Source organism: Chelonia mydas, chromosome 27 (genome assembly GCF_015237465.2).
Source record: "Chelonia mydas isolate rCheMyd1 chromosome 27, rCheMyd1.pri.v2, whole genome shotgun sequence".
Lineage (NCBI taxonomy): Eukaryota > Metazoa > Chordata > Testudines > Cheloniidae > Chelonia > Chelonia mydas.
This window is the reverse complement of record NC_057860.1, coordinates 8,832,084-8,854,819: the sequence shown is the minus strand read 5'-3', so window position 1 is coordinate 8,854,819 and position 22,736 is coordinate 8,832,084. Positions and strand designations below refer to the sequence as shown.

General features: G+C 52.3%; 1 protein-coding gene across 1 annotated transcript; it reads right to left on the bottom strand.

The window, feature by feature from the left end:
• Positions 1–566: 566 nt before the first annotated feature.
• Positions 567–7,836, bottom strand: DLX3 (distal-less homeobox 3). Its single transcript, XM_037887113.2, has 3 exons — positions 7,304–7,836; positions 5,367–5,557; positions 567–2,580 (listed from the first exon to the last, which is right to left on the bottom strand). The coding sequence occupies exons 1-3, from the start codon at positions 7,623–7,625 to the stop codon at positions 2,236–2,238; spliced, it is 858 nt and encodes a 285-aa protein (XP_037743041.1). The 5' UTR covers positions 7,626–7,836; the 3' UTR covers positions 567–2,235.
• Between the last annotated feature and the right edge of the window lie 14,900 nt (positions 7,837–22,736).

Here is a 22,736-nt window from a genome sequence, read left to right as displayed (position 1 = left end):
CACTTCCCCGCTCTTGCTGACTTTGGCTGACTGCATCTGTGCCCTGAAGAGGTCACCTTCTCCAGGAGAGGGGCAGAGGGGGGAAATCAGCTTTTGTTCATCTAGGACTTGCTCCAACTTTGTTAAAGGCCCCGATCCGGCATACATGTTTCACTTTAAACACAGGAGAAGCTCATTAAAGTCAATGGGGGACCAGGCACATGCGTAAAGTTAAGCACTTACTTATGTGTTTGCAGGATCAGGGCCAAATTCAATAGATTTACAGAGTTTTAAAAGCCAGAAGGGGACCATTAAATCGTCTGGTCTGATCTCCTGTGTAACATGGGCCGAAGATGTTTACCCAGTTGCTCCTGTATTGAGCTTAATAACTGGTGATAGACTTTCAGCAGCACATGGATTGGACTCCCGACCTCATCCTCTTCCAAACCAAATTATATTACGGGTTCCCTAAGGAGGGTATTATCCAAATCTACACTTCACAGCTCTGAGAAATCTTTCTAGAGGCCAGAACTTTATTTTTTTCAATCTCCTTTTCACAGAGATTAAAAAACCAAATTGGACCATCTTAAATTCAAAGTATTTTTATTAACACGCTATATACAGTTTTGTCCACTAACAAAGCAGAAAGGACGTTGGAACAAAGCCCTGACTTTAGAGGGAGCTCTCTTCTCCCTCCCCCGCCCCCCCCGAAGCCAGGTTAACAAAAACTCTTGTTTTGGTCAACTTTATACAAATGAACCTTCTGAACATGTTCTTTTCCCCTCATCTGCCCTTATTTATACAAGGCAACATAAATAGGAAGACACGAGAACGCTTCTTAAAACGGCAGCTTTTAAAAAAAAATACAATTATTTTTTTAAAAAATATCCGAGATTTTTTTTTTCCCCTTTTTGGTTGTTGTTTTGTCAAAAAAATAGACATTCTACTTTGACAGGAGCTTAACTGATGTGCGGAGAAAACTTAAACCATTAACAGGCTCATTTCCCTGTTCAAAATAACTTAAATTGTTCCTGAAACACTTTAAATAATTTTTTGCATTTTTTTAAAACAACCCCTCTATGTATTTTCTCAGACTCCTAACAGAAGGTCAGATTCTCAACTGGCGTAAATCAGTGTGACTTTCATTGAGATCAATGCAGATTTACGCCAGTAGGGAATCTGGCCCGGAAGGGCAAACTTCTCCTCTAATCTTGCAGTAACTCTGGATTTACACTGGTGTTACTGAGATCAGAATCTGGCCCTCATCCAGTACGGAGATTTTGGCACTCCAGTTTGCACCAGCCAAAATTCTTCTCTGTAAATCTGGAGTAACACTGGTGTAGAGCAAGATTTACACTGGTGTAAATGAGATCAGAATTTAGCCCTTCCCCACGGCTGGGCTTTTGGTCCTCTCTAACAATGGTCCCTTCAATAATGTTATTAAATGTTTCTATAGTGTCCAGTTCTGTACAATAGACATATCTAAAAATTGACTTTATTTATTTAGAATATATAGAATTTTTTTTAAAAGACTACAAAGTGTGGTACCTCTTATTGCATTTTTCTTTTTAGCTTAAATGGTGCTTTCATCTCCCGTCTGACCCTTGCAAGGGTGGATGAGAGGGAAGACGCAGAGACAATTACTTTCCCTTCTCTATCATCTGGGCGTGATGAAAAATCCTACCCTGATGTGGATGAAGCCAAGTGGTTTTTTGAAGTCCCGCCAGCTGAGATGTTCTTCCAGAGTCCTCAAGGAGACACCCCACAAACAGCTCACCCGGGAAGGTAAAAAAACCAGTCGTGCTGTTTTCGAACGCTTGGAGACGTGCGGTGTCTCTTGGCCTCTGTCCAGATGAGAGGTGAGTCTCTGGCACAGAGCTCCAGGTGGAAGAATCTTCCCATTCACTGTGCCTGGTGGTGGTGGGTGGGATGGTGGTGCAGGGGGGCCGGGGACCCCATAGAAAGTAGGGGTGGGGTGAAAAGGAATTGGCAATTCTGAATCTTTACCAAAAAATAAAAATCCAAAACCTCTTCCCCAACCCTGCCCCACCCCTGCCTGCCCGCCACCACTCCTGCCTCGCTTGTGGATCGTCCTCTGATCGTTTTAACCCTTTGCAGCTCTGCGGGTCCTGAGACGGGCTGGGATGTTAGCGTGTGTCTGCCTTTGTCCTGGAAACAAACCCACGTTTTAAGAAGGGTCTGGCCGCGACGGTGACAATTTCCTCTCTTGCTCCCCTGGTCCAAGGAGGCTGGAGGTTAGTACACGGCCCCCGGATTGGGAGGCGGCCCAGGGGGTGTATGATGCATGGTGTTAGTGGGCAAAGCTTGATGCGGTAAGTGAGGTCCACTGAGGTTCTGGTGGTGGTACCAGGGGTTGTGCTGCTCCTCCATGTAGCTTGGGGAAGAGCTGTAGGGGAGCTGCTGGGGGAGCTGGTTCCTGCTGGAGGGGTTGCTGTGAGAGTTACTGTCCCAGAGGGCTGGAGAAGGCGGAGAATTGCAGGCCATGGAGTCGCTGTTATTGGGGCTGTGTTCCAAGGGTACTTCCCCGTTTTTGTAGAGCTTCTTGAACTTGGATCTCCGGTTCTGGAACCAGATTTTCACCTAGAGAAGGAAGGAAGGGAGGGAAGTGTGACTTTCTGGGTCCCTTTTACGTACATGGTCAATACACCACCGAAGGGAGGCAGAGGGGACGGGGGACAAATGGAGTGGCGCGTGAACAGAAATGTCACAGCGTGGGCAGATTTGCTTCTCTGTTTAGCCTAAGGTGCAGGGAGGGGTTTGTCCCCAAAAGAGGTTGTTGCTTTGACAGCTAATGACGAGTTCCTTTGGACATTTATAAGTGGCCCTGTTGCTACAAAAGTTACCAGGCCGGGCAGGGCAGTGATGAAACCGGGACTGGGGCAAACCTGATGGGGTTCATTTCAAATACTTGAGCGGGTTCCTGTTCCACTTAAAGAGCCGCCGGGGAGAGGAGGAGACAAAGAGAGAAATTGAAGGGTGGTGAGGAAGAAGGCGGGTGAGACGGGGAAGGCAGATGTATCCAATGTGACAGGGAGAACCAGGAAGGAGAAGATAGAACAGCCAACAAAGAGCCAAAGGAGCATAGTGTCAGTGTTGCCAAATTTCACAATATCTGGTGTTTCCGTAAAGCCCCAGCTCCTCGCATCCTGTGATTAGGTGAGCACCTCTGCTCTCATTTAAAAATAAAGTTTCTAGCCCTCAAGACGGCAGAGAAAAGCCTGACAACATGACCTGACTGTTCACGACAAGCTCAAAACACCCCGAAATAATGCTTATGTGAAATCTCATGAGTTTTAAGAGGATCTTGTGATTTTGAGGGGGAGGCCTGGCTCGTGGTTTCTGAACACTTGGGGTTAGCACTACTGTAGCATTTATGCTGTATAGGGAGTATCCATGCCTTATGCTATACATGGGGTACTCAGCTTCAATTTAAGGGAATCTTTCATGCACGATAAACACCCCTTAGAAAAGCACAGAAATCATAAATCCCCCCTGCTAACCCAAGGGAATAAACTAGAGTGCAAACACAAGCTAGTATTTTAGCAGCCCTGAAAAGCACCGCTTTCCAAGTCCAGCTCCCGTCAGGGGCTCGTGTGTGCCTCGTTAAAGCTTTTCTGGAGTTTCCTTTGTTTCCAGAGACAAAAAGCAGCTTGCAGTGCAGAATCCCCAACCACATTAAAATAAACAAACCAACAACAACAAATCAAACCCCTTTTAAGGAAGGGAATCAAAAAGAAACAGCTCCCTATCATGTCGCAATCACTCAGAGGGTGTAAGGCCCTCCCTTATGGCACAGAACATCTGCTCTTGGTCTAACAGCCCACGCAAACACGCTGACCTGGAACTTTATTTAGATCTGGGCAATTAAAAGTGAGCCTGTTGTCACCATCTATGACCAGCCCTGAATTCCTAACTCCAGTGATGCTCCTGTTGACATCCGCAGAAGCCCGGCCTGTAAGGGACAGCAGAAGCAGATCGCCCCTTGTTATGGGTGGGGTTGGATGTGACCTTCCTCAGAGTTTGGAGATGTTCCAATTTTCGGGTGAGGAATGAGGGGGATTCACTTATCTCCGATCTGGAGGTGGGGGGAAGCTGTTCAGGCTCCTTTCTATTAATCTTTCCCTTTACAAAGAGCAGCCACTCGTGGTCACAACGCCCCCCCACCCACAGATACTGTAGCAGTCTAATGTGACGGTGAAGTAAGGATAGAGGGGTTGGGTATAATCTCTTTTGGATTCCACTATTTCAGGCTTAAACGTTCTATCAATGGAACTGAGGACCCTAAATACCTTTGAGGTTCTGGGTCTAATGTATTAAAAGACTCTTTTAAAAAAAAAAACAACCCCTCACCTGCAAGAGCTTGAGCATATTCACAAGTGCAACACGCACACAAAGAAATGAGTTCTGGAACCCCTGACTCCGGGGTCTACACTAGATTACCCCTAACTAAAACCCCACTGACCCAAGTGGTGTTAGCATCCACAGATATGGTCCTACCCATTCCAGCCCAAGGGCTACTCTGGTATAAATTAGTGGTTGAATTCTGAAGAGACATAAAAAAAAAAGAAAAAAAAAATCCAGACAGGACCCAAAGATCCGTCACTGCCCAAAGAGAGGAAGGGATACTTCTTCCTGGTTTTCTAGACCGGTGGTTCTCAACCTGTCGTCCGCAGATGTCTAAGGGGTCCACGAAAGGTTGTCGCTATGAGCCCTGGGGGGTCCTCCGACTACGTCTAAGATTTCCAAAGTGGGGCCGCACCTCCACTTGAAATTTTGTAGGGGTCCGCAAACGAAAGGAGGTTGAGAACCACTGAGCCAGACTCTTCGGCCCACTTCACCAAACTGTGCCGGGAATCCAGTGAGTCGACACGAAGGGGAAGGAACGCCGAATTGAAGTTGCTTCTCTGCACTTGATCCAAATCAGTGAGCTATAGATTGGGCCCTGAACCTTTAAGCACTGATCATCTTTGGGGTTGGGGGAAAAATCTCCCCCATCGGGGGGAAAACAATGCCAATCCATTTGCATTTATCTGGGCCTGACTGGGATGGCTGGGGTAAGTCAGGAATAACCCTAAAGTCAATGCATTGACACTGGTGAGCGCAAAGAGGATTGGGCTTCTCTTCGCCCACGTGGTTGAGCACAGCGGTAGGAAATGTATCCAAATACCTAGAGAAAACCCACCTTTTTGTTCCCACTGTCTCAGACAGCCGGCTCCTCCGCAATGGGTCCCTGTCTGATTGCGTAAGTGCTTTAATCTAAGCCCACTAAACCCAGGGGCTGTACAGAGTCGGCCACAAGTCCACTCTCTCTTGCTCCCCCCCCACGCAGAGGGGAAAGGGTTTTTTTAAATTCTTTTTGAAGTTACCTGTGTCTGAGTCAGCCCCAACTGAGCAGCCAGCTCGGCTCTCTCGGGCAGAGCCAGGTACTGAGCCTTTTGGAACCTCCTCTGCAGAGCCGCCAGCTGGTAGCTGGAGTAAATGGTTCGGGGCTTTCGGATCTTTTTGGGTTTCCCGTTGACCATCCTCACCTCCGGTTCTGGTTCTTCCTTCACCGAGACTGGAAGTGAAAAGGGAACATGTCGGAATCTCAGCAGCTGACTTGCCCCCACCCAGAATGTTGTAAAAAACAACCCCAGTCTTTGGAGGTGGTTTCTGACCCTTATCCCTGCTGGGGAGAGACGAGGAGGGTGGGGTGGGATTTAAGGGTGACCAGATGTCCCAATTTTATAAGGACAGTTCCGATTTTGGGGATTTTTTTTCTTCTATAGGCTCCTATTACCCCCTATCCCCTGTCCTGATTTTTCACCTTTGCTGTTTGGTCACCCTAGATTTAAGCCTCCGTCTAGAAAACCTCACCTCCCAGATGCAGAACCCCAAGGCTGTGGCGTGAGAAGTGACCCAGGAACCTGAACTGTACGTATGGCGAGCGAGAACAATTGTAGAGGAGTTAAGGGCTGATTACTTGGAGAAGTCGCTGTACAGACTCCAGGTAAAAGCTTTCAGAAGCACAGCAAGAAAGGAGTATTTGGGGGGTTGTTCTTTAGCACGCAAGGTCTTTCATTTCTCGCCCTCCCCTTTTGTGGTTTTTTCTCTCTCTCTCTTTGGTGGGTTTTTCTCTTCCTTTCTCTCTCCCTCTCTCTTCTTTTGGTACATTCTATCTTGCCTTTTCCCTCTCCTGTCCCTGGCCACCTCTTCCTATGGCTCCATTTCACTAGCTCCCCAAACTCCCAGCTCACCCCAGCCTGCCTGTTTCTCTGCCCAGGGGCTCCCCACCTGGTTCTGATCTGCTGCAAACCAACTGGTTCTCAGAGTTGGCCCCTCTCTTCCTCTCCCAGCCCATAGGGTGGGTTGTGACAAGCCTGTCTCTAAAGCAGCCTCAGGTCCCAGCTGCTTGGATGTTTCCCAAGCTTTATTTTTGGGGGAGTGGGGGTAGAATTGTTCAGTAAGTGGAAATCAGGGCAGGATTGATTTCTCCCTTTCCCCGCGTCCCTTTCTTTTAGGGCAGCAGATTCTAGGCTTCTCTGATCTTCCTACTTTCCTATAATCCCCCAGCACCTCCGACTCGCTTTAAAAACCACAAGATTATTCACAAATAAAACACTTTCCCACCCATATTCCCCTCCCCCAGAGCTGCTACCTAACCATCATCTTCCTGTCCAGTCTTGGCATGGGTCATTCTCTCTACCCCAGCAGCCTGGGCTGGAAAGAGAGACAACCTATTCCCCCGCCCCCGCCCCCAAAATGGTTCTCCTTTTCCATCAACTAACCTGAGTTGTCCTGAAGTTTCTTAAGATTTCAGGGGCAAAGGTGAGTGGGAGAGAGCTGTGGGGGGTGGAGATTGGGAAGGGTAAATAGCCACCCTGACTGGTGGCACAGAAAATAAAGGTCAGGAATTTGCCAGAGACAAAAGGAGGGAGAGTGTGTGGGTGGCTGGGGAAAGTAATCTTTTAAATCGGAGCCGGAATTCAGAAAGTTGTGCGTCCGAACCTGGATCTAGCAAACAAGCCCCCCACCTTCAGCAACTCCCTCCCTCTCACCACCCCACTTGTGTGTGATTCAAGATGCAGTCTCGTGTGTGTGTGTGTGTGTGTGTGTGTGTGTGTGGGTGTGGGTGTGTATGATATTGACAAGAACTCTCCTCTCATTCGAATACACAGGCGGAGGGACGGGGCGGGGGGGGGGGAAGGAAGAGCTGTTGCTGACTCCAAGAAGTGACTCCTTTCCATACCAACCCCCCCATCTCCAGACATCCACCCCCCCCACCCCCATGCCCCTGGATCACTAGGGTCGGGGGGCTCCTTACCTGCTTCCTGGGCCGGCAGCTGCTGCTCCCTGAAATGCCCATACTGCCTGTAGGAGGGGCTGTAGGGGTACTCGGCCTTGGTGGGGTAAGTCCCAGCCCCCGCCAGCCCGTTGAGGCCGAACTGGTGGTGGTAGGAGTAGTGGTTGACGGGCTGGCTGTAGGGCTGGCTGGGGTAATAGTCGTGCTGGCTGTGGGGGGCGCTGTAGTAGCCCAGGTCGGTGACCGAGGACTCGGGCAAGGTGGGGGAATCCTTGGAGCAGCTCAGGGAGCTGGAGAGGTCGGTCAGGATGCTGGTGATCTTCTTATCAAAGGAGCCACTCATGGTGCGGCAGGAGGCAGGTGGGATCCGCTCCCTTCCCCGGGCCAGAGCCGCTGGACAAGCACCAGATCCGCTGGGGCGCGCGCGCGGGGGTCTCTGTCGCTCCCCAAAGGGGTCAGGCGAGCATTCCTCCCGCAGGCCAGCCGCTGAGAGCTCCACGGGCGGCGGCTGCTGCGAGGCGACGAAGCAAAACTCCCCAGCCCAGCCAGCCTGCTTCAAGCCTTTAATTATGGTGCAGGGCAGGGTGGATGCTGTGCGCCGATTGGCTCCAGACATATTGCCTGGGAGGCAAAACTGACTCTTTTTTTTTTTTTCTTTTCTTTTTGCAACAACAAAGAGTGGGTGAAAAAAAAAAAATCCAAGCTCCCAGCCGCCCTGTCGGCCGAACCCCTGCAGGGAGGCAGGGGGCAGCTGGTGGGCCACAGCTCCAGATCTGGGGCTAGAGGGGGAGAGTGTCTATAGGGGTATAAGTGCCTGGGGGTCCAGAGGGATATATGGAGATGGTGTGTGTGTGTGTGTGTGTGTGTGTGTGTGTGTGTGTGTGGCGGGGGGGGGTGTCCTTTGGGTGTCCCTAAGAGCATGTGTGTGCGGATCTGGGGGGTGTTTTTCGGGGTGAGGTTTTCGTGGCTAGGGCTCCGGGTAGGTCTGTGGGGGGCGGGGGAGTATGTCTAAAGCCATCTGGGTAGGTCTGTGGGGGTCTGTCTGTGTAGGACTCTGGGGAGCGTCTAGAGAGGTCTGTGGGATGTACATATGTCTATAGGGGGTCTGTGTAGATTGGGGGGGGGTGTCTGTAGGGGTCTCTGTAATTCTGTGGGGGCGTAGACTGTAGGGATTTGTCTAGATCTGAGTATGTCTATAGGGGTCTGTAGGTCAGTGGGGGGTGTCTATAGGGGTCTGTGGGGTGTCTGCGTAGGTCTGTAGGGATGCCTGTAGGGGTCTGTGTAGGTCTGTGGGTTGTCTGCGTAGGTCAATGGGGGTCTGTGTAGGTCTGTGGGGGGTATGTCTATAGGGGTCTGTGGGGGTGTCTGTAGGGGGTTGTGTAGGTCTGTGGGGGGTGAGTATGTCTACAGGGGTCTGCGGGGGTGTCTGTAGGGCTATGTCTAGGTCTGGCGGGTGTTTTGGGGGAGGGTGTGTGCCGGGGTGGGTGAGGGTAACCACCTCCACGGGGTGCCAGTAGTTAAAGCTCTGGGAGGCTTTGTCCCTACCCTCTAACCCCCCCTCCCCCCAAATGTGCCCAAGTTTCCAACAGCAGCAGCCCAGGCAGGTGGCCCCTTGCAAGCCTGGCCACTGCACTTCTGGGCCCCGCTGTGGGTTTGCCCCTCGCTCCTGTTTGTTCCTCTCATGAGAACATCTGCTCCTGGAGTCCTTTCACCCAGGCCGGCCTGGCCCTGCCGCAAGCCCTGCAGCATCCTTCAAGAGCAAAGCTCCTTGTCCTGCCGCTCCCAGTGCTGGGGATCCTTTGGTCTCTCCCCACCACCAATCTGGCACCTGAACTTTCATTTTCCCCTACAAAATCAGATAAACTAGAGCTAGTGGGCTTCACTCCGGCCTTCCCTATGCCCTGCTTTGAATGGGCCGTACTCCTCCTATAACGACCTGGCTTGCTAGGGGCACATTCGTTTTGCAGTCGGAACTCTTGGGGAAATCCTTGCATCCCCCTGTCTCTTAAAAAGGGGAGGGGGCATAATGAATGTGTTTCTCTGTTAATTCATGTCCTTGTTTCGTCATGTGGACTCTGAATGGCCCCGGGGGGAGGCCGGTTCGGAAACTCACTCGTGGTCCATTTTATTTCTCTTTCCAGAGAGATCTCCCCGTTTTTTTTTTTCTCTTTAAAGTCCTTCTCTCTGTTCCCATCCGATCACACGCAGACCTTCAGTCTCTACCTGCTTCAGAGCAGCAGCCGTGTTAGTCTGTATTCGCAAAAAGAACAGGAGGACTTGTGGCACCTTAGAGACTAACCAATTTATTTGAGCAGAAGCTTTCGTGGGCTACAGCTCACTTCATGGGATGCATCCTGTCTTTCCCTTCCCTAAAACTCTCCCTAAAACTCTCCTGGTGGGGACTGGCCCTGCAAGATACAGGATGCACAGTGCAATTCCGCCACCTGCTGGGCACTCGGGGGCACTGCCGAACCTGTGTTCTCAACAGGTCGCACTCACCTGGGAAGGAGGGAGGCACAGTATCGCCCTCCATTCAAAACCCACCCGCGTTTTGTCCTGGCTTTTTACAAACAGGCTCCAGGCGAGGAGCACAACCAGGAAACAGCAGAGGAAGAATCTAGCAGGGACGTAGGATTTTTGTTCTCTCTCCTCACACAATCAATAGGTACCACCCCGGTTTCAGGTATTGAATAAACGGAGAGATGGGAATAAATAAGAGCTTCAAATGAGCACGGAAACCAGGGCTTGGCGTATTTGGCTGATCCAAGGGAAAGTGAAGAGGTGACAGGACTGAGGTCTATAGCGGGGGGGGGGGGGAGTCCTCAACCTTTCTCTTTCCGACCCTCCCACTGCCCCCAACGTGCTGTAAAAATTCCACGGCCACAACTGGCACTACGGGGTAGCACGCAGGGCAGTTGCCCAGGGCCCCACGCCACGGGGGCCCCACGAAGCCACATTACTCAGGCTTCAGCCCCGGTTGGTGGGGCTCAGGCTTTGACTTTCTGCCCCAGTGAGTTTAAGGCCGGCCCCTCTCCGGTTGGCGGACCCCCTGAAACCTGCTCCTGGCCCGCCGGGGGGGCCCCAAACCCCCTCGTTGAGAACCACTGGTCTACAGCTGGGGAAGAGATTACAGAGAATAGCAGAAAAAGCCATAAGGAGAGCCTATGGCTGGAAGGTGAAGCTAGACGAATTCCAACTAGAAATAAAGTGCATGTTTTTAACGGCGTAATTAACCACTAGAACAACTTGTGTAGGGACATGGGGGATTCTCCATCTTTAAAGAAAGCCAGGAGCGCTTTCTAAACAATATGGAGGCTTGGCAGAATTCAGGGTTTGTTTTTTTATAGCTTTGACAGCTGATACCAATGGTTATTTTTAAGCCTTTTTTTATTTTGATCTAGTTACATTTTCACAGCTGTGAGAAATTATGGGGTTTAAGCATTTTTCTGGCCAATTTAAATGTTCACAGTCGCCGGTAATTACCAAAGGTGGAGGGGGTCAGACAATGGCGGGGGTGGGGGGAACAATAATTATTGTAGCAGAGATTCAGAAAGTTAAAGCTTTGTAACCATTAAAACAGCATCAAAATATACAAAGTAAATATCCTTTAATCCCTAATAACTTCTTAGGAAGCATTTTGCTTACTTTGCCTGTCTGTACTTTTAAATGATTATTGATGGGGAAAAAAATTCATCAGTTTGTGTGCATGTACAGTGACTTTTACAGATACAAATCGAATCCCTCCAAGCCTAGCGATATGCTATAGGTCAAATGGAAGTTAGGGACTTGATGCAGGAATTACCGGGTGAGATTCTCTGGCTTGTTATGCAGAAGGTGAGACTAGACAATGGGCCCATCGATAAATACATCTAGCTGGGATCAGAAGCACTTTCCCCTACTTTGTATTCCAGTTTTTACTCTCTGTATGGCAGTAACACCCCGGAGCCCGAGTCATGGCCCCGGTGCTCCCTGCGCTTGGTGCTGTACAAACGCAGAACAAAGACATGGTCCCTGCTCCAGAGCGCGAACGATCTCAGTATAAGACAAGAGACAACAGGTGGATACAAACAGACGGGGGAGTACAAGGGAAACACATTTCAAAAAGTCAGACATTCTCATAGGACAGCAGGAATTCTATTTTCTGGCCCAGGGGCTGTCATGATGTGCGTGGCCAGTAGTTACAAGACTGCGGCATGTGTAGTCACCTGTGTGCACAGCAAAAAAACACCCGGCATGTTACATCTTTTGACCAGCAAGGCAGTAAAAAAAAATCCAGCCAGGCCAGTTAAAAACTGGCCAGATGGCAACCGTATATATAACTGTGACTACCTAGAGATGCCAAGGGGCAGCTTATTGTAATGCCAGATGCCAGCCTGGTGGGATTAATACACAATCTATTCAAAGGGATCCATCCTCAGAACAATGGGTCTGCCACAGGGAATGGTCAGTGCAGGGAACTGGACTTCCCAGTTTGGTCTGGGGTTGGGGGGGGGGAGTAGGGTGGGGAGTAGGGACCCACCCCCCAGCTAAACCACCTGACTGGGGTTCTGAAGCTGACCAGTGATGTCACATGACAGAGGGGACTGAAACTTTATTTAAGGGCCCGTTCTGCTTCACTGCCTCTCAAGGGCCAACCATCAGCCAATGATAGAAGCAGGACTGGCTTCCCACCTGACACGTGGCCAGAACTCCTCAGCAGAAGGGGTGAGTAGTTTCTCCCTCAGGGGGCAGAGCACATGGGGCCTTTGATGTTTTACCTAAAGATGTGTAACTCCTGTGTACGCTCTGAGAGGCAAAGTGCCTGTGGTTTTAGGAACCTGGTGTTCCTTACCTGGCCTGCTATGTGGTCACCAAAGGGTGAAGTTATTAACCAGAGCAGGGAGGCCGGGGGGATCATGCGGAAGTGTCTAGGGGGGCTTGGGAGGTTCAAGCCCTGGTTTCAGGGCCTAGGACAGCTGGTCAAGGAAAGGGGCCAGACAGGTGGTCTGCCCCCCAGAAATGTGCCGTAGAGGCCGAGAGTTACAATGTTTGGAGCTGCTCAGACCTGGCTGGCTTGGAAGCATGTGAGCTCGAAGGTGGGTCCAATTTCAACAGACTGGTGGCTGTCCACTAGAGGAACTCAGCCAGGTCTGTATCACATGGCCCGAGCACACAATGCCAAGAGGGAGTGGGGAGCTGAGAAGGTGCATGCTCATTGCATGCCACAGATCTACAATGCAGAGACCAGGGTGAGGAGCTGGGAATGGGCATGCTCCCTGCCTGGCACAGTACAGAGCACTCGGATCGTAGCTGGCAGCTGAGAACTGGTACCCTAAAAGCATGCACCAAGCACACGGTGCTGAGACAAGAGGGAGGAGACGAGCACGGGCAAACTCAGTGCATGGCACAAGCCCACAGGTGCTGTAATCATGGCTGGGGGAAGGGGGAGTGAGTCCACCCCCTGAGATGGACAGAGAAGGCCAAGCTTCTTGGAACTATTATCAGCTCCACGAAGTGTCCTCAGTCAGGGGACAATCTCTCATGGAGATGAATGGGCCACTTCACAATGACACGCAAAGGTATGTAGAGCCTTCTCCGTGTACAATAGGAACGGATTTGGGATTGGGTCTCTGCATCTCCCACTCTCCTGGCATTGCCTGCCTCCGGCTGGGGCTACGGGTTGAGACGTGCCTCATCTGAGCTGTGGCCGGGGCCGGGGAGAGCCCAGGAGAGGAGCAGCCCTGGACCAGAACAGCAGTGGGGTTGCAGGTTAGGGCTGAAGTCTATTGTCCAGCACACACGCGAACTAAGACTGGCTTTCACTGTTGCTTGCACTTCCCCACTCGCATGAGCTCCAACGCCAAGCTGGAGTTTAAAGGTAAATAAACCGGGCATGGAGCCGCGAATCCATGTGCCAAGGAGTGTCCCGTAATCCAGGTTTGAAAGGAGCACAGGATGGATCCGATGGCCCTTGACTACAAGCCTGAATCCCCGTAGGACAGGACACAGGTACCCGTGTAATTTATAAAATGGGAACGTAACGCCGCTTACCCCAGTGTCAGTGATTGGTACGGGCAAAGCAAGAACCACCCTGCCAGAGCCCTGTGCGAAGGGGCAGCAGCCAGGTCCTCAGCTAATGTAAACCAGCAGATCTCTATGACTTCATTGGCGCTATGGCTGATTTATACCAGCTGGGATCCAGCCCCATTGACTTCAGTGGAGCTATGGTGATTTCACTAGCTGGGGATCTGGCCCAAGATTTTCCCCTGTGTCCCTCTGTCCAAGCAGCTGCTGCTCTGTTTGTTTCTCTGTCCCTGCGGTGGAAAGGGATCTCTCAGCTCAGTAACTCTCCCACCAGCGACCCAGCTGCCAGACGCCCATGAGCAAGTCCCCGTGGGCCAGAGCAGATAGGATGCCAGCAGGAATCCCCGACACTCATCTGCCTTTCTTGGGATCCTGCCCTCTGGCAAGTTTTGTGCCTGTGGATCGTGGGGAATCCCTGGAGGATGGGCAGGACCTGGCAGGTTCGGGGCCAGTGGGACTGCATCCCTCTGTCTGACTTTTGTGTGTTGCTCGGGGAACCAGCTCCATCTAGCGTCCTCTTTGGTGCCACACAAGCCAGGGACAGCTCCTCATCGGCCCCCTTCGCTGAGAGCTGCCCACTTGCGGCGAGCGACGGGAGAGGCATGGGGGTGCCTCTCAGGACTAGCAGGATCAAACCAGAACCTCACCTCCTAGCTCTGTGGCTTGGGCTCATCCTTGCTCCGAGCCTCCGGGGCCTGCAAAATCAGACCGGGATTGTCCCACAAGCAGGCTGTTCGCACAGTCTGTGGCATTCCCTGCTGTAGGCTGGGCTGGAAATAGCCTTTCTCGGAGCGTCTCTCTGCTCCAGACCTAGGGCGGGAGCTGGGGGCTCAGAAGCAGCTTGAGGAATTGGTTGTCAAGAGGGCAGGGGGAGAGAGAGGGTATTTTAAACCGATCAGGGCGCCCAGGGGGTTTGGGCTCTGGTTTGAGTTTGGGCCCATCATCCAGTCTGGGTTTTAATCTCCTCAGAAGGCCCGGTTCTTCCATTGCGATTAGAGCTGGGCCTGATGATGATTCCTTTATGGCAGTAATGCCCCAAAGGCCCCAGCCATTCTAGTCTCTCCTGCTCTAGTCGCATTCTTACAGGTGGTATCTGCGTGCCAGGATACTACACTAATGGGTGTCACTCCGAAAAGCTGGATAAGGCAGACAGGGGCCCCATCACGCTAAGCTGGGGAAAGAGACAGCCCCTGCCTCAAAGAGCTCAAGGTCTAAACAGACAAAGGGGGTGTGTGTGTGTGTGAGAATACAACATACAAGCAAAGGGCCTGATCATGCGTGGTGCTGAGTGCCCTGTAGGCTCATAGGAATCAGTGGAATAGAGGATGCTCAGTGTATCATAAGCTAAGGCCCAAAGGAATCAAGAGGGTGGTGGGCTGCTGACATGTTAGCCCCATCTCCCTCTCTCGCTCTAGATTTGTTTTAGTGAAATCACAAACACTTAGTTTTAGGGGTTTTGTATATTTTTAGAGGGGCAGTTTGGGGTAAAGGAAAAGGGAAAGAGTCAAGAAACCAAGAGTGAGACGTAACGGGTGATTGACACAAACAGCTGAGACAGAGAGAGAGTTAAGTGGCTGGAGGAATATAAAGGGTAGAGCTGGTTTTAATTAAAAATTAATTTAGGCTTGAATAAAGACTGGGAGTGGATGTGTCATTACACAAAGTAAAACTATTTCCCCATGTTTATTTCCCCTTCTACTGTTCTTGTAAAGTGCTGGAAATGGCCCACCTTGATTATCACTGCAAAAGGTCCGTCCCCCCCGGCCCCGGGCCCTGCTCTCCTGCTGGTAATAGCTCACCTTTCCTGGTCACTCTTGTTACAGTGTGTATGGTAACACCCATTGTTTCATGTTCTCTGTGTATATAAAATCTACCCACTGTATTTTCCACTGAATGCATCCAATGAAGTGAGCTGTAGCTCACGAAAGCTTATGCTCTAATAAATTTGTTAGTCTCTAAGGTGCCACAAGTACTCCTGTTCTTTTTCCATCCCTTTTCTTTTTTTCTTATTCATTCTTTGACATTCATTTCTTTCATTCATTCATCATTTTTTTTTCTTCTAAAATTAAAAGGGGAGTGGGTGTGTGTGTGTGTGTGTGGAAAAAGACCAAGAAAAGATGGGAAAAAAAGAAATGAGAATGGTCTTGGAGGGAGACAAACGATCGGTCACTCTCAAACTCTGCAAAAGGACCATGTCAACATATCGAAACTTGCCCCAGAATTTTTTACCCGTTTTTCCAGGAGCTCTAAGAGTGGGACAGTCACAACAGTGACAACATACCCAATATGCCATCGCCACCAAGAACTTCAGGCCGTCTGGGACTAAATTTGTTTGCCAGAAGCGGGGAATGGGCGACAGGGGACAACATACCCAACAATGGGCGACAGTGACAACATACCCAATATGCCATTGCCACCGAGAACTTCAGGCCGTCTGGGACTAAATTTGTTTGCCAGATGCAGGGAATGGGCGACAGGGGATGGATCACTTGATGATTCCCTGGTCTGTTCATTCCCTCTGGGGCGCCTGGCACTGGCCATTGTCGGAAGATGGGAGACGGGGCTAGATGGACCCTTGGTCTGACCCAGTGTGGCCGTTCTTATGTTCTTAAATTAATCCACTACTGTACTGTCTTTAGGAAGCTATGGCGTATTTATCTGTAGGAAGCCACAGCAGCCACGAGGGGGCGGTAGAAAGAACGCTTTGCACTTCGATAAATCATCCAAGGCTCTGAAAGACTTTTATAGACTCTAATCCTCCAGCTGTCCCCATGCAGCGGGTTAGGATTTTACAGATGGGGCAGCACAGAGAGGGGAAGTGGCTTGCCCACGGTAACACAGCAAGTTAGCAGCAAAGCAGGGATTAGAAGCCAGGAGTCCTGACTCCTCGTTCAGTGATTTAATCACAAAATCATCCTTTCTCAACCAGCAGAGAGAAAAGGAGAGAGGATTAAAAAGGCAGCGGGGAAGGATGGAGCGATAGCAAAGGGTCAAGAAAAGTCTCTTAGTGTCAGTGTTGGAGGGGAGAGAAAGTTAAAGGGAAAGTGTCGGGTTGATTTATAATTTAATTGAGGCTACATGGCCTAGTGAATAAAGCAGGAGGCTGGTGATCAGGTTCCAATCCTGGCTCTGCCACAAGTCTACTGGGTGACCTTTGGCAAGTCGCTTCACCTCCCCATGCGTCAGTTTCCCCATCTGTAAACCCGGGATAAGGATACTGCCCATCTTCGTAAAGCACATTGATATCTACTGAGGAAAAGCACTCCATAAAGGCAGGCAGTATTCTCGTTAATTATGTTTATTTGTATTACAGTAGCACGTCCTGGCCTTACACAGGATCAGGGATCCCTTTGTGTCAGGTGCAGCATAAACACACTGTCCCTACCTTGAGGATCACCCCATTTAATTTTAAGGGACATTTGGTAAAACCATCCTTAAGAACAGCTATAAATGTTTCCATGATTCTAGTAAAATCAGTTTGGATCTAAACATCCCCCTCCTACCCACCCCCACCCTTGACCCTGCAGGGAGACAGACCACCTTGAGTCCAAGGAGGAGAAGTGGAAAATGAAACTGACTAGAAATGGAAAGTGAAACTCATCATCCTGCTTCATTTCAGAGTAACAGCCCTGTTACTCTGTATTCGCAAAAAGAAAAGGAGGACTTGTGGCACCTTAGAGACTAACCAATTTATTTGAGCATGAGCTTTCGTGAGCTACAGCTCACTTCATCGGATGCATACTGTGGAAACTGCAGAAGACATTATTATATACACAGACACCATGAAACAATACCTCCTCCCACCCCACTCTCCTGCTGGTAATAGCTTATCTAAAGTGATCATCAAGATGGGCCATTTCCAGTGCTGGAAATGGCCCATCTTGATGATCACTTTAGATAAGCTATTACCAGCAGGAGAGTGGGGTGGGAGGAGGTATTGTTTCATGGTGTCTGTGTATATAATGTCTTCTGCAATTTCCACAGTATGCATCCGATGAAGTGAGCTGTAGCTCACGAAAGCTCATGCTCAAACAAATTGGTTAGTCTCTAAGGTGCCACTAGTACTCCTTTTCATCCTGCTTCATATTCCTCCAGGGAACCAAGTGACAACCAGAAAACAAGCCTCAATATTGAAACTGACGCTTACACCCACCGCCAAATGTCACTTGATAATTGTGCAACAAAGGGCCCTTCTGCTCAGACTGGATTTATATCTTGACTCGATTTCTCCCTTTTACACATTCATTCAGATCAGAGGCCTGGGTCACCTGTAAGAGCTATTGGGAGCCACTTCCAGGTGAGACTGGCCAAGCCACTGGGAAACTTACTGTCGTCCTGATTGTCTTGGAGGAAATGACTCAAACTGAGACTGGCTCAGCACAGCTCCGGATGGCTTGGCCAGAGGGGGGAAGAACTCTACGGGGACCAGCTCCACACCTTCCTCCTTGGCCAGGGGGCGGCTCCTTCCTGACTTGGCATGGGAGAGCTGCAAGAATCGGCTGTGGGAACACTTAGGACGAACATGCAGTGTAGACCAGGTGGGGTTGCCTCTGCCAACATTTTGATCTTCTTTGATCAGCAGAGATCTCTGAGCCGGTGACTGTCCCAGTTGCTGGGTCAGGTGCTCACGCCATTTGTCGCATGAAGTCATTGTCTCCAGCCATGCCAAAAGGCTGCATTGTTGTAAATGCTTCTTGCTAAGACTTCCTGCCTCTGGGATGCAGCCTCCTTCATGGAGGGACGCCTAGGCCAAGAGGTGACGTCAACGGGGAAGGAGAGCAGGATGTGCTCTGGGGATCCGCTGTGCAGTTAACAGATCCTTCAGCATGGACTAGGGCACAGAATGTCCTGCATCGTGGGATGGGTTTCCTGGAGCCAGCTGGGGTCACAAGGAGGTAGAGGATGCTGTGAACAGCCAGCTCTCTAGCGACCCAGAGCAGGGACTCAGACCTGAAAGCTTCGAGGCCAGGAGCTATTGCAGCCTGGCTTGTGAGCCCATCAGCTTGCAGGACAATGAGTTTATTCCAGGATGCAAATATGATTGTGGTTGGGACTGGATCCCAGGCCAGGTCCCTTTCTAGTTACAACATAACTTTGACTCCTGGATCAGCTGCTGTGCAGAGTGAAGGCAGTTTTCAGCTTGGCTGACCTTACCCCCTGGGAAGGGGCTGTCTCTGGGCTTCCCCTCTGCCCTTCACAGACACTGCCGCTGACCCCACCCCTCCCAAGCAGAATCCAGGATGCTGCGTGGAACAATAGCATATGTGGCGAGCCTGCTGTGGGCTGGGCCCCAGCCCTGCAGCTCTCAGCGGTCCGGAGCTGATGGATTGACAAGGCTTTCCACGCTCAGCTCTTTGTGTGGCTGGCCGGTCCTGGAACCAGTAACATAACTATCCCTGCAGGTGGGATCCCAGCCTTTGGCTCTAGGCTCCTGCAGCCAGCCTCATTCTCAGCCCCGGAGCTGTGAGTTCCTGGTCCAGGTGCCGCGCAGAAATCACAGCCCAGGGAAGGGGGGAGGGTAAAGGTGGCTTTAAATCACCTGAGTGCCCCCTGGATGCTGGGCTGCTCCAGAGTTGGTCGTAGATTTGGAGGCCGGAAGAGACCATCAGATAGTCTAGTGTGACGTGTATCTCGCAGGCCACTCCTGCATACCGAATCCAACAACCCTGGGTGTAAGTTAGACCCGCCCCGAGGCTGCTCCAATTTACAATGGTCTTGGCCCGCTCTGCAGCCCAGGGCGAACCAGCCATTCCCCCTCACACCAAGGGCAGCAGTGCAGGGCTGAATATCTGATGCCGGGCCTGCCCTGCACTGGGGAGTTCCCCTGGGAGCCGCTCCACCCCCGCTATGCCCTCTGTCCTCTGTGGAAGCAAAACAGCGGCTCTCCGGCAGCCGGCAGGGAGCGCCTCTCGCAGCATTTGGGCCTGATCCTGCAGCCTTCCGCTGTACACGTAGCATCCCTGGATTTGATAGCTTCCGGGGCTCGGGGCTGCAGGATTGGGTCTGTCCCAGCTTGTCACACCAGGCTCATCAGTAATAAGCCGGCAGCTCCTGGGCACGGCTGGGTCTCTGCTTAAACAAAGCTGGGGCCAAACAGGTGCGGAGAGGCTGGACATCGCAAAGGCCAGTGTCTTCAGTCTGGGCATGGGTCCCTTTTGGCCCCTAGGCTTGGGTGAACGCCCCTTGGCTGCTGTGTAACCATCCCCTTCCTCATCCCTGCCCTGTCACCCGAGCTCCGTGCAACCTCCCCTTCAACCAGAGCTAAGCGGCGGGGGGCGGGACGCGGGGGGGCATCACCACCTTGCCTAGTACCAGGTGGCATCAGGTTGGGGGGGGGGGGCAGTTGCACAGCCTCCCGCCAGGTGGGATGGGAGTAGGCCTTATCAACCCATCGCATTCCTGACGTTCCTCCCTGGGCAGGGGAAGGGAGGCACCAGCTTCGGGTGTATTTTTAAAGACTCTTTAATATCCTGTGATGTCGGGTCATGGCTCTCCCACCCCGTAAGGCCATGCCCGCGGCCCTCCCCAGCGCACAAACGCCGCTCTGCACGGCAAGCCCTGCGCGCTGCGGCCGAGACCTGTCATGATTTGGGGGGTGACTCAGTTTGGGGGGGGGGAGCTGGAGAGGTGTCTCTTCTCGTGTAGGGGGCTGAGTGCCCGCTCCCTGAAAAGCAGGGCCGATTGGGCCCCCCGAGTCATTAATTGCTGCTGTAAATCATAGTCTCTGCTAGCGAGCCGGGTGTGAACAGTGTCCTGGGTCTTCTTTTGGTCAGTGTCAAAAGCTGGGAGCCTCATAGGGCAGGCACTTAAATCCCCCTCCCCCTGCACTGCCTGGGGCTGCCTCTCTTCTGCCTTCCAGGCTGCTGGGGGATTTCGTCTCAAGAGGAAATGCCTGCCCAAAGCGGAGTTAAAATCAGTGTTTATTCCTTTGCGTTCTCAGTTAATATTTAGCGTCCCAGGCCTCTGTGCACCGGCTGGGGGCTTCGCGAGCATCTCTGCTGTATCCCTGGCTGGGAAGGGTGTAGGGAGCAGGAACCGGGGTTTGATTTTGTGAATTGCATCATGGTAATGCCCCGAGGCCCCAGCCGGGGGATCAGGACCTTGCGGTGCCAGATGCTGTGCACACGCGTAGGGATAAGATGGTCCCTCTGCTGTATCTCCATCTCCGCACCATCGACTTGCCATGTCACCTTCAGGCGCTGGGAGGGGGGCGACGGAGAAGGCGGACGCGTGTTAGTCAAACAGCGCGAGGGCTGGAGGGGCTACAGCGCAGCTTGGCGTGCCGGCTGGTGCAACAAGCCCGGCGCCATGCCCCCCTCTCAGCGCTGCAGCTCGCCCTTTGCAGATCCCGCTGCGCTCCCCCTTGTCAAAGATCTCGGCGCTCCCGGCTTGTTCTGCAGGACGGGGCCTGCCACCTCCTCCCGTGCCCCGACACGTCTGGAGTGGGGGCGAGATGAGCTGTTTCCTGGGGGGGGTGGGCAGAGGGAGGGGAGAACAAACTGCCACTAACCAGCTGAGTCGGGCTGTGTGGGCCTGATTCTGCTCTCCCTCGGGTCAGCGTCAAGGGCTGGCTCAAAAGCCCACGGAAGCCAGTGGACAGATTCCCATGGAGTCCAGCGGGCTTGGGATCCGGTCCCAAATCAGAGCAGCTGCAGGGGAAGGCCATGCCATCACCTCAAAGACAATTGGGCCCGAGACCTTTACGGAAGGGACGGGAGCACACCAGAGCCTCAGCGCCAAACCCTCGCAGCCTGCGGCCCGTTAGTTTATACCAGGCCAGGGAGGGGCGTTTCTGGGCCCTGGCATAGAGGGATTTGTTTGATCATACAGTGCACAGGAAAGAAATCAAGCGAGCAGGTCAGAGCAGAGGTGGCGGGCTGCATCCTGGCTCTGATGGCTGCGGCTGCTGCTTCCCTTCCTGTCCTGGCTGAGAAATGCCAACCCCCCCCTCAGCTCTGACTCACTTTGGGACTGGGTCCCAGCCCTGGCAGCAGGTGAAAACAAAACCTGCCTCTGGGTGACTCAATTGCTCAGGGTCGTTCCTGTAGGTCGTTCCTCCCCCCCAGCCCCGTGTGACACATCCCAGCCTTGTTTTTCCAGGCAGCTCTGTGCCCAGCTGCTCCCATCCCCAGGTGAATCAGGACTGGATGCCAGGCAGGCTCAGCTCAGTGGAGGGCCCCCAGGCGAGCGCGGGCACGGAGGCTGTCTTCTAGCACAGGGGCGTTAGCACCAGCACGGGGCAGGGAGGTGACAGACAACCAGCTCTGCAGGCTGGTCGCTGGCCTAACCAGCCTGACCAGTTCAGCAGCAAGAAACAGGTGAGAGGCTTTCATTGTCCTCTGGTGCCCGACTCCCGGCATGATCCGGGAGACTGCGGCTGAAGTATTCCATCACTGGGGTGGCGAGAAACAGGATCCATTTTGAAATCCCCCCACCTCCCTTCCCCGCAATTCTGTTACTCTCAGGCCCTTTTAATCCACTCTGGCTGCACAAATGGTGTTAAAGGAGATGGAGAAGGCCTGCTGGGCCGGGGGCCCCCAAGCCGGCGGGAGGGCTCTGCGTTGGCCCTGCTGGAGGCCAGAGGTGTGTCTTGGGTGCACTGAACTATGGCTGTTCTCTGCAGAGCCCTGACATGCCTTGTGAGCACAAAGTTGGCTGAAAGCCGCCTTCGCCGCTCCCTCCAGCCCTTCCCCAGCAGCTGCGCAGGTGAGAATTGGGCCCCGAATTTCAGCAAGCTCTCGCTTAGCTTACTCCAACTGTGCACGAACTGTCCCAGCCACCGTTGGATCCAGCCCTGGGAATTTCCCAGGGGGAGGGTCTTTCGTTCCTTTCCTCCCTCCACCCCTTCTCTCTCTCTCTCTGCTCTTACATGAGGGATCAAAATCTGCCTCATAGCGGACTCTTGGTGCAACCTTAACTCTGCCGGGAATTATACACCAGCGGGGCTGGGGCTAGACCCCTTGGCCTTCTGCTCTGCAGCCCGAGGCCTTGCCCACTGAGCTAAAGGAGAGCCTCACGCCACACGTGTGGCCACAACGTTCGCAAGAGTGCACTGGGCACTCCCTAAATGTGGGGTCTGGCAGGTAGCTATTTAATGCTACAGCAGCATTGTGGTGCTGGTTTTCATTGCCTCGTCCCCTCGGTGCTTCCCACAGCCCATCCCCGTCTTCCTCGCATCCTGCACCCCCACCCCCAAGGGAAACTAGCTCATCTTTTCCATCGCCAGCCAGTCCCATGCCCTCCTGTCATTCTCAGTAACATCCAGGAACGCTCCATAAACACAGCCCGGAGAGGCTGCTACTGTAAATATCCTTTGCAGATGAGCCCAGGATAAGAAACAGGAGCTGGGAGCGATGCCAGGACGGGGCACTGGGGATGATTCCCAATAGGC

Excerpts from the sequence above, each read along its gene's own strand:
- DLX3 (XM_037887113.2), bottom strand. The coding sequence starts at position 7,625 with ATGAGTGGCTCCTTTGATAAGAAGATCACCAGCATCCTGACCGACCTC. Across the intron at positions 5,558-7,303 it reads GCTGCCGGCCCAGGAAGCAG|TCTCGGTGAAGGAAGAACCA; the intron begins GTAAGGAGCCCC and ends TTTCACTTCCAG. Across the intron at positions 2,581-5,366 it reads TGGGGCTGACTCAGACACAG|GTGAAAATCTGGTTCCAGAA; the intron begins GTAACTTCAAAA and ends TTCCTTCTCTAG.